General features: G+C 43.2%; 1 protein-coding gene across 1 annotated transcript in view; it reads right to left on the bottom strand.

Annotated features, from left to right (window-relative positions):
* Positions 1 to 12,049, bottom strand: part of LOC135200683 (uncharacterized) — a 204,667-nt gene that overhangs the window by 133,941 nt on the left and 58,677 nt on the right. Inside the window, exon 2 of the mRNA XM_064229291.1 lies at positions 6,310 to 6,445. Within this exon, the coding sequence (XP_064085361.1) occupies positions 6,310 to 6,445 (136 nt within the window). The remainder of the gene's footprint in view (positions 1 to 6,309; positions 6,446 to 12,049) is intronic.

Below are 12,049 nucleotides of genomic sequence, written 5' to 3'. Positions count from 1 at the left end.
TGGGAGACTATTGCATTGTTCTGTGCATGTAGTGCATATGGACATTTGTGTTCCCCAAAATATTTTATTTTCCTTATAGTCATGACAGGGGATTTCGTAAACACCCGATGATAGTATGATTGTTATTGTTGTTTCTAATTAGTTTATGGCTAATTGTTTGGATATTTGAAAACTATTTTAGTACCTTTCTGGATATTGTTAGCATAGTTACATAATTTGTTGAGATTGGGATTAAATGGGAGGGGTAAGAATCTGCTGGGTTTTTCCTTTGGGTTGTTAACAGGACAATAAAATGCTTCTTAGCTTGTGAAATGGCTTTGTCAATAAAATGATTGGGGTATCGTAATCCTATGAAGGTTGATCGCATGTGCTGAATTTCTCCATCGACAAACTCCGGGTAGCATATTTTAAATGCACATAGGGCAAAGTTCATTACAACATTGCTCTTAATGTTATTGGCATGGAATGAATAAAAATATATGTAACTTTCTGAGTTGGTTGTTTTTTTGTGATACACAGAGATTTAAATTTATTTATTACTGTGATCACTAATGATTAGTATGTCCAAAAATGGTAGCTTGTTATCTACTTCCCTTTCTATTGTGAATTTTATGGAGGGGAGAATACTGTTGGCTATTTCTAATAATCTGTTTAAGTTCTGATCGTTTCTTCAGATGACAACGAATATGTCGTCTACATACCTAACCCAGAGCAATGGTTTTTATTGTATCATCACACCTGTTTAAGATTTCCTTTTCAACAAACTCCATACATAGCTTTGCAAGTACGGGGGACAAGGGGGAACCCATACCTACACCTTCCTTTTGGGCAAATCCTTGATTATTGAATTGGAACACTATTGAAGTTATGCATAATTTAATAAGTGCAAAGAATTGGTCTACTGGAATAGCAAACTAATGTTGCCAAGATCATGTTCTTCTTTTAGATTAGTTAGTACATAGTGTAAGGGGACATTTGTAAACAGAGCCTTAACAACAAGGCTGGCCATATTGCCGTCAACACATCCCAACTCCCAAACACGCTGGATGAACTGATGTGAATGTTGAAGGTGTGCGTTTGAAGATGTTCCTGGTAAATTGCTGAGTACTTGAGTGAACTAAACAGCTAGGCTGTTCTGTGGAGATCCACATGTAGCAACAATTGGTCTCAGAGGACATCCTGATTTATGTATTTTGGGTACTCTGTAAAAGTAAGGCACATTTGGTGATTTGAGGGATATCTCAGTAAGGATTAGTTCTTTATGTGAGGTAATGGGGAGGGTGTTGGCAATTTTCCTAAGTTTCCTATTGAACTCCTGTTCCATCTTTGTAGCAGTGGGAGGCGATTCTAGAGGAGTGTATGTGTGGCTATCGTTAAGAAGGGCGTAGGCTTTTTGCATGTATACGCTTGTATCCATTACTACTATGGATCCTCCCTCATCTACTCTCATAACCCTTATGTTCTTAATGTTCTTTAGGGCAGTCAAAGCTAACTGGTGTCTTTTGGGTAAAATGTTTATGATTTCATTGTTTATACTGTCGTTTAATGCTGCTCCTTTCAAAAATTTCAAAAAATCAAACTGTTTGAAAATGGAAAGGCTAACACTACTTATTACATTTAAAAATCGGATTTATCTGTTCCTATGCAAAACCCCATTCCCAGATTAAGGACTTCTATAATTGCTCTTTGTCTAGCCTGACGGATGGTAAATGATTTACTTTGTTAGTGGAAAAATCCCATTTTGATTAATCTATGATTCTGAGTAATTTATCATTTAAGCTCCTTGTATGTTCCCTCAACCTAGACATTGCCAGCTCATCTGTAGTCTGGGTTCTTGGAGATGTTCACTTAGGTTTCTTGATGAAGAACGAAGATCCCGGTGAAGGGCCTCCAAATCCCACAAGGCCTCCTGTATTTTATCTTGTAGTAAGTGTTCGACAAATGTTGGGAACTCTTCTCCTGAAAACAATTCCTACAATCCCATTCCTCGAGATTTGGGCAAGACGTGTTCTTCCATGCATCTACGTAAGAAGTGTAATTGAGCCTTCCTCCTCAGCCATCCTGTCCATTGTAGAACAACATTCCTGTATGCCAAAAGTTCTTCTTTGTTGTAAAATATAATGTTCATGTTGTAGCGTTTCATGGAATTTAATAGTGGACACAATTTTTCATGTCAAAAATGATGACTATGTTGCAGGTCCACAATAATATAGCATGTGCATATATGGTCTTTAATGGATATCAAAAGCTTTCGAACCTTGTACTAGGTTCATCTTCAGTCAAGTGAACATTATGACATTGAAAATTCGTCTCAGTAAACTTCTGAACAGGACAATTCCACAACAACGAACACAAGTGAAGGAAGAGCTCAACAGCCCAACTAGAGAATGTCATTGTTCATGTTCGAATTCCAGTTTGCTATTCTGCTGGAATGTCTTGTGGGCTGTGATGATGCTGCATGGAATTGTCCTGCTCAGTAGTTTACTTAGACAAATTTTTAATGTTACAATGTTCACTTGATTGAAGATGAACCTAGTACAAGGTCCAAAAGCTTTTAATATCCATTAAAGACCATATATGCACATGCTATATTATTGTGGACCTGCAACCATTGTCATCATTTTCGACACGGAAAATTGTGCCCACTATTAAATTCCATGAGACGCTACAACATGGACATTATATTTTACAACATAGAAGGACTTTTGGCATACAGGAATGTTGTTCTACGATGGACAGGATGACAGGAGGAAGGCTCAATTGCACTTCTTACATAGATGCATGGAAGAACGCGTCTTGCCCAAATCTCTAGGAATGGCATCACAGGAATCATTTTCAGGAGAAGAGTTTCCAACATTTGCCAAACACTTACTACAAGATAAAATACAGGAGGCCTTGTGGCAGTCAGAGGCCCCTCCCTGCTGAAGAGAGAGGCAGAGCCCAGCAAAGGTCCATTCCATAAGGCATATACCAACTCGGGACCGAGAGACCTGGTTACTTGAGAGAGAACAGCGTCTCCTCTCTTAAGGACCAGGTTCACCCACAGGTTGGCTGTCTGGTGGGTCAGGTAGGTAATAGCCCTATCACCACAGACTGGCACAGTCTCTCGAAGGCCAAGTCTTCTCCTGGAACGATAGCTCCAGAAGAAGCAGCAACCTTAGACACTGTGAAAGACTGCAGGTCTGGCCAGGAGACTGCCTGAAGAGCTGCCATGGCGGTAGTTTCCACGCTCTCACCAATCAGGTTCTGTAGCAACAGACCCGGACCAAGACGAACCAAGTCCGGGTCAACCTGTTTGGTCAACAAAGGCCTCTCCAAGGATGCATAGAAATGTCTTTGGCAAGGTAGAAGAGGGGAAAGCAGCTTGTCCAAACAGTTGGACTTAAGTGAATTTTCTTGTTCAGAGACAAGATTGTTCACTTGAGTAAGCACACCGTCACCCAAAACTGACCACAGCAGCCCCGTCGAAACCCTGGGTTCCTTCTTAGGCCACCAGGAGGATTTGATACAAGAGGGGCAGTCACCTGAAGAGGAGGCCACGGTTGCTTCCCCAAAATCATTGTGCTGACAAATCAGCGCTACGACATCAGCAAAAGTCTTCTGTATCTCAGGGTGTCCGTGTCTCTGGGCTTTGAGAGACTGTTCCTCCTGATCTACTCTCCCATGAGGGAGAACCTCACCAGACCCTCCTGGATCCTTTCTCGACAACGTGGGCGTATGTCTGGTAGGGTCCTAAAACCCCAACAGGAACACAGGCTCCTGATGCTGAATCCTGCAGAGAGTACTCTGCAGGATTCCTTCTATTTGTCTCGCCCCTCCTGGTGTAGCCTGAGGAAGTAGAGGAAATAGGAGAGGAGGATCGGATGCTCTCATTTCTCCTCACAGCAGCTCTATCAGAAGAAATGAGCTGCACCCTGTCACCAACCCACAGTGATGACAGCGGCGTGGATCTAAGGGAGTGTGACTGGATAGGGGAGACGCTCTCCCGAGGAGAATGCAGAGGTTCTTGGCGAGCTATAGCAGCGGCACTAGTAGCACCGTTGCGGCTACTAGACTGGCAAGAACATGCATTGTCCTCATGATGCATCCCAGTCCTCTTCAAGGTCAAAACCTTATGTAAAGAGGACTATGCAGGGGACCTCCTTCTAGCCTCTCCAGATGTCTTGTCCCGGAGGGCAGCAACATTGACCCTGGCACCTGGCGAAAAGCCATGTTTGGCTTTTGCAGGAAGGTCCAAGCCATGGCTTGGTCCCTTCTCTCACCCCGCAACACTGTCATGATGGGGAGAGGACCTCCCCCATCATTAGCCTGTGGATGTCACGACCCCCCCCCCCCTTGAGGGGCTGTAAATTTGAAGAATCTTGCAAGCGAGTCTCCAACATGGATCTTGTTCTACAAGCAGCGCCCTTGGAACCAGGGACAAGAAAGCGAACCTTAGTTCGAATTCCTGAGGCTCCCGCGATGCTAGACCCTGGGGACATAGTCACGGTTCCCAATCCTGAAGGAGCAGGTGAGCCAGCAAGAGCTCCATCTGCTTCCTTCCCAGGCAGCCACTTAGAAGTCTCATGGCGAGACTTCTTAGGTGGAGGAAAAGCTATTTTCCTCTTCTTAAGCCGGGAAGCCTTTGAAGAGAGAGGTGAGGAGGTGGTAGACGATGATGATGAAGACGAAGACAACGACACCTTCCTAGACCTCTTCTTCGTCAGCTTCAGCGGGAAAGACGTCAGGAGCCCCTAGGGGACAGCAGACGACTCAGCAGGTCCAGGAATCGGAAAGGGGCAGGTACAGGAGCAGGTGTAGGTACAGCAGCGTGAACAGCAGGCAGGGTCACCTCTGCCACCAAGAGGGGTGACAGAGGAGGAGCAGAAACCACAGGCACAGGCAGAGGTGCTACCCCAAACCCAGGTAGGAGTGGCACTGCAGACACAGGGGCTGGAAGACAGCGAGCTGGTAGATGTGTCTTAGTCCCCATCACCACAGTACGGGACACATTGGTCAGATGGTGTGACCAGACCAGATGGAGCAGCATATACAGGCAGTCCCTGGTTATCTGTGGGGTGCTGGTAAGCAAAACCCGTCATTAACTGAAACTCAGTGATTTATGCGCTGGTATCCGGTTAATGGAACCCGTTAGGTATGATATGGCGCCATAAATAAAGTGCCATTAACTGGAACTCTGCACATTATGGCTCCATAAATCGCCGATTTCATGGTGCTAGACTAGTGCCATAAAATCGGATCACCGTTAACTGAATCAGCCAATAACCAGGGACTGCCCGTAATAGCCAGGATGGGTCACCACAAGTGGTGGTGACCACAAAGTGGTTTGCAGCAATGCTGCAACTGGTACTCTTCAGGTGTGCCAGCAAAGCTTGTACAGAAGGCAGCCCCACCAGGCCCAGTGAAGCCCATGCCTGATCCAGACCTGACACCTCACCTGCTTTAGGAAAAGTCAGGTTAGTAAGGGGATCCCTCCTCCCTCCAAAGGCATACCTTTGGAGCAAGAAGAGGCCCCCAGAGGATTGTTGTCCTGGTCCACTGCCTCAGCTTCTGGGAGAGGAAGCAGAAGCAGAGGCTTCCACCAAACGAGAAGCAACAAGCAGGGGACGTTTGCCAGGAGAGAGGCAGGAAGATGAGGGGATAGTTACCATGGGAGTGGAGGGGCCCGTGTTACCCTGAGCCATGGATTTGGGAGTCTTCCTATGATACCTTCTCCTCCCAGCAAACTTCCCCCTCTGTGCCATGGACCAATCACAACACTCCGCACAGCAACCTCATAGATTACACTCACGCCCTCGGCAAGATGAACAGAGGGCATTAGGATCAACATCAAGAGAAACGTGTATTTTACCACACTTCTTACACTGCACCCCCAGCACTGCCTACTGGAGGCAGGATACTTGAGTGATTGTGATTCTTGGGTTTGTATAGTATAGTATAATTTCACAAACACACAAAATACAACACATATATTCCAGAATAAAACAAGAAAAAATCTCACCAGCATTGAAAAGAAATCAGCTGAAACAGTCAAGGAAGAAAGCGGTGATGAACATGTCTATCAGCATTGACAGCCAAAAGCAAATTGGAATGTTTACGTTCTGTACAGCAGACTCCCAACGACCGGACCAGCAGTCGACTACTGAACCATCTTGTTTTAAGATAGCAGCTATGTCCATGCTCTACCTTAAGTAATTCTCATTGTAAAGGACCGAGGGTTTGTATATTGTGTAGGAGCAACCCACTTTTCTATAATCTTAACAAAAAAAAAAAAAAACAGAAAGGGTAGGGTTTAACAAACTGCCGTACCTGCATACATCAGAAGCAGCACACACTGGAGTGAGCTTATCAACCACTTCATACTGATGAACAAAATTTCTGATGTACATATCCTGATCCTGCTTAATATCTTACTATTGAAAGCCAAGTTTCTTGAAGTCAATATCTGAAATTTAAAAAACAAAATGAATATTCTTCGCTTGAATTTCTGACTACTACAATGAAATGAAAAATTTTAAAAGTAATAATTTGTATCTTTTCTAACTATACAAACCTGAAGTTTTTAATACATGAATATACTTCAGCACAGCTTGAAACCAGCTATTTAACTTTAAATAAGGTGGTTAAGTACAGTGGTACCTCAGGATACGACATTAATCCGTTCCGAGGCGGCTTTCGTAACCTGAGCTTTTTGTATCTTGAAACACATTTTACATGTAAATTGCCTAATTTGTTCTAAGCCCTACAAAAATACCCCAGTAAATTTTATAATAAAGCTAAATTGACCAATAAACATGAAATACAACAATTTGGACCATTCAATACCTAACATAGCCTTTATTGTAGTACGTACCTGTAAATAAAGTGTATTAGTGTACATGGTACAAGAAATACTTTACGTACATGTACGTACATATGTAGTAAAATGTGGAACCTAACCTTACCTTTCGAGTGAGGCAATCTCCGAAAGTAGCGACAGAGGAGGAGGACAAATGGCAGAAAACAAGAACACTTAACTTTACGAAATACATAAAAAAATGGCAGAAAACATTAACACTAAACTTTACAAAACACATTAACAAATGGCAGAAAACATTAACATTGATTATCTCCATCTTTGTTCTCCATAAAAAGCATCCTCTTTTTTCCGTGAACTTCAGCAACATTCTTGGGACCAATGGCTAATAACATAAGAAATTAAGTTCACACACAACACGATAAAGTAACTAACAGTACAACAAAAATGAAATCACTAACACGAATTTACGTTAACAAACGAAATACGTACGTATATGGGAAGGAACGAATTCCAGTGTTTACGATAACGCTGCCGCAAAAAATGGCCAAGGAACGCCTTTACATAGAGGCATGATGCTGACCAATAGGAGAGCAGGATCTTATGGCGGTGACTAGCATCAGAAACCAATGGGAGAGCGGGAGGATGGTGGCGAGTCTACTCACTAGGCAGTGCACGAGTTTTAAAATTGTTATCGGTGGTCCGGGCGAACCTCGGGACTTTACAGCAACAACCTTTCGTAACCTGAACTATTTTTGTATGAAGAGCCAAAAAAATCTTCGTATTTGCTTTCATAACTTGAATTTTTCGTAAGCTGGGACTTTCGTATGGCGAGGTACCACTGTATGTAGTTAGCTACCAACTACGTGTAGAAGTCCCGCCCACCCAGTCATTAAGCATTCACTTTGCCGTTTGACTCAGGGAGCATAATGAGAGGTGGCTTGAGGTGGGCATTTAACTGTAAAGACCTCAGGTTTGTTTGTATAATTAGGAAAAATAAACATTACCTTTAAAATTTGTCATTTGCTCCTACAAAACACAGGCGGTCCCCAGTTATCAGTAGCTTTGTATGCAAACCATTAGTCTTTACATGACGAAGACTTTCTTGGTGGGAGGATTCTGAGTAAGCTTCTGAACTGACTGGTAGTTTGCCTCACCTGGCCCTCCTTCCTGGTCATGTAAGAGCAACGGAAGACTATACCTCTAATGTGTTGAACAAAAGTATGAGCAAGTGCATGTTCAACTGTCAGATTTCTGGACCTTTCAAATTAATGTATGTGTGTGTGTGTAGAGAAAAACTGTTTCGAAAAAAAAAAAAAAAAGGCTTGGATGGACCCAGTACATTGGAGAAAATAAAGCTAGAGATAACCAACAGGTTATTTTATTGTCAGCCCCTCTCTCCCCTTGCTAGAGAGAGGGGAGGACTTACACATACATCTAAAATTATAGACAGGGTACTACTTAGTTATGTAGGCTCACCGGCATGACCTGCCTGACCAACTTGTGATGGATGGCTACTCATCTCTCTCTGGAGAGAACAAGATAAAAGAGAAAAGGGAGGGGGCCAGTCCCCCCAACTCACATTCACTCTTTGCCACTTAACACCTTAGGCAATATGCAACCTGTCCACTAAGGAGGCTGGGTGAGCTACACATCTTGTTGACCAGCCACCACATGACACAAGGGAAAAAAAAAATGTGTCCGAGGGCCTGTGGTCAATGTCCTGAGGGTAGAAAGACGTGAGACTGGACAGCCTAGACCACTTTCTGTCTTAATACCTTTAGAATTGACAAGTTATTCCAGAATGCAAGAGACGGACTAATTTCCCTCTCCCCATGAGGTTCTCTTAACAAACTCCTGGCTACATGTTGGGCATAGAGTTGGTTCATTAATAGCCTCATGAAGCTAGAAAGATATCGCGTTCTGGAACACTTCTTTCGTAGCCGAGCCAGTACGTACAGGCAGTCACCGGTTAACATTGGAGGGTCCATTCTTGGCGGGGTGCTGATAAGCAAAACCCGCCATTAACTGAAATTCAGCAATTTATGGCACTTATGGCGCTGAGATTCCGTTAATGGCACCTCTGTTAGGTATGTTATGGCGCTATAACTCTATTATCAGCACCTTACTGCACCATAACTCTATTATCAAAATCTTAAAAAGCGCCATAAAACCAGATCGCCATTAACCGAGTCTGCTGATAACCGGGGACTGCCTTACTAGTGAAGTGTTGTCGACACTCAGGCCTGAGGTGTCGAGTCCTCTGAAGATACATAGTGCCAAAGCACTCATACTGGATATACAAGTAGTATCTTGTTACGATCACTACCAACCAGTTCCTAGATGAAGGCAGAACCTTCCTGTCTGGGGAAAAGATTTCTTGGGGCTGATACTGGTGACATGGAGGTCTGCTGGAGCTCCTTGCACTTCTGGTGACACAGGAGTCCATGGAGAACTGTGTACCTCTGGTGACCTGTGTGTCCGCAAAACTCGTGCGCTTGTAATTCCCGTGGTACAGGGCTCTGTGACCCTGTGCAACAGCTGCTACCAATACACGGGGGTCCGAGGAGCCCCATGCATCGGTGGAAGGTTCTTCACTGGTCTGGGAAGGTGGAGACTTGTGCCTCTATTGATCCCACTGCACAGAGTTCCGAAGAGCCCCGTACAACATGCCCATGTCCGTAGACATGGGAAAGCAACTGAGAGATCCCTTTGCCTTTTCCGAGGCCTCAAGGCTGTTCCACGGGTGTTTGGGAAATGTTTCCACAAATGACCATGGAAGTAGAATGGTGGAACATCCCACTGATAGTGTCTGTTGAGCTGATCTATTGCTGGGAGGTTCCAAAGATTGGAAAACCTTACGTAGTGTCTGGAGTAAGGCTAAGCCCCTGTCACTTGACATAGGTGACAGTTTATTTGCCATTATGTTCCAGTTCCCCAGAATGTACCAGGCATACAGCTCTACCAAATGTGCAACAGCCGACTTGTAAGCCTGCACAATGTGTAGAGTTAAAGGGAAACCAGTCCACCATCTCAGTTTGTTGACAAAAGTTACTCTTGTGGTGATGGGGGTACTGACATTTAGAACCACAGAGTAGCTTGTCAAGATCCTGAATCTCTTGAAGAGTTAAGGAATCAGTCTTGAGTTCCAGGATATTGATGTGGAAGTATTTGCCATTCCACTTCAACTCACCTGAAAGCAGCAACTCTTACAGGTTTTCAAAAATGAATCTGTTTTATTGTTGGGAGTGATATTGGGTGTATTCAGACATCTTTGTTGTATGGAAAGAGTGCTAGGACTAAAGACATAGAATTTAATCATGGCTCGATTATCGAGAGAATCGATGATGTATTCATCGTGTCAAGTAATATTGGTTATCGAGGTAGATATGCATGCTATTTTCTTACCTGAAGATGACGTCCTTAACTTAAAGAATGACCTGATGAGGTTTGGTATTTCCCTTAATTGGAAATGCATGAACGTAATTTTCATGCTAACTCAGAGATTTCACTAGCTCAAACAACAAGCGTCGCAGAAATGTTGTCTTATGACATACAAAATAAAACCGCCGAGGCAGAAGAACTCGCTCGTGACCTGCTGATGTGGTCTGTGCGGCACAATACTCTTGAACGCCGCAACCCGCTTATTCTAGCTGGACTAAACATCTTAGGATCAGTTGCGAATCTAGGCTTAGGAATCTCAATCGCCTCAAGATAAATAATCAAAATAAAAGAATTGAGTTTTTGCAACACAAAACGGAACTGGCCTTATCAGAACTTCGCAGCCAGTTATCTTCGATCAATCAAATAATGAATATCGTTAATGAACATTCAAATAATATCGATCAGGTCATGGAAGTTCAACATTTTGCTGGCTACTTTAGCTTACTATAGTTCGAAAATAGATCATATCCGTGTGAAAATATCACATTTTATTGAAAAGTCAAAAGATTACGTAGAAGCAATTACGTTAGCAACAAAGGGTGTGTTACTCCTCCACCTCATGCCTATTAAAGATCTGACGTTAACTTTGGAAAACGGACGGGAGAAGCTAGGTTATATTCCTTTATTGGATGCCCATAAAGTAGAATTCTATTATAGCCTAATATCAGTCAGCGTAGAAAATTTATAGAATTATGATCACGATTCCTTTTGATTCTTCCGATGCTTGGCAATCATACAAAATAGCACCGTTTCCTACTTTTATGACGAATAACTCAAATCCAGTAATATCCAATTTAACAGGGCATGTACTGATTTCTTCTGATAAGAATCATTTACAGTCATTAAAGACTTAGATAAACTCACTCACTGTTCAGAAGCCATGAATAATAAAATTTGTACAGCTGACTCTTTTGAATTCTATCCTATATCAAACGGATTCATGTGAGTTAGACATAGTGCTAAACGGCTCTCTCTCTCATACAAGCGAAGGTTGTCCTGGGGAAACTTTATCCCTTTTACGGTAATAAATTCAATTACAGGATGAATAATGGGTCCTGGATCCGTTATGATAAGGCCGGATTCGACGTCGTGTGTCCGGACACATCCACCGCCCATGCCCCTATCTTCGTAGCAGCCGATGGTTTGTACGGGGACATCTACAAATTATACCGTCAGAGGGGTCAACACGATAATACGTGAGAAGATGTATTTCGCGAACTACACGTGGGCTACAACAATCATCCCATCACTACCTCTCCCATACAACGCGCGAGTAGCTCATCGTCTGACGCAACTGGCTGAGATGACCCACGCGTCATCGACTTATGCAGGTGGAGAACATCTTCGCTACTACATTCTGGCTAGCCGTGTTCAGCGTGACGGCCATATTGGTTATCGCCGTCAACATCTTTGCTTGGCGTAGGCTGAGGCGTAAACAGAAGGATCTCCAAGGGAACGTACTGGCCCGTCTGGACGACGTACCCGTTAAACTCAAGTCGTTTGCGTTTAGGGCCGCCTGAACCTGGCCACTTCAGTTCGTGCCTAGGGAATTGTCTGGAATTGTGTTGTGTGTGAAAAGCGGTCCCGTATGCTGGCAAAAATGTAGGACAAGAAAGACTCACGCCTTGCATTTGAACAGTTAAAGTATCTTCAGGGCGCCTAATAAATCATTATAGCCAATATTATACATTTTAATATATTCCTAAAGGTATTTTTCGGGCACCTAATAAAATATCAGCCTATATATTGAATTTCTGCAGAATTACATTGTTATACTATTATACAATTAATTATTTATCTATTATAAAG

The sequence above is a fragment of the Macrobrachium nipponense genome, chromosome 27, assembly GCF_015104395.2.
Source record: "Macrobrachium nipponense isolate FS-2020 chromosome 27, ASM1510439v2, whole genome shotgun sequence".
Taxonomy (NCBI): Eukaryota; Metazoa; Arthropoda; class Malacostraca; order Decapoda; family Palaemonidae; genus Macrobrachium; species Macrobrachium nipponense.
The sequence above is the reverse complement of the archived record's forward strand: the minus strand, read 5'-3'. Positions and strand labels throughout refer to the sequence as shown.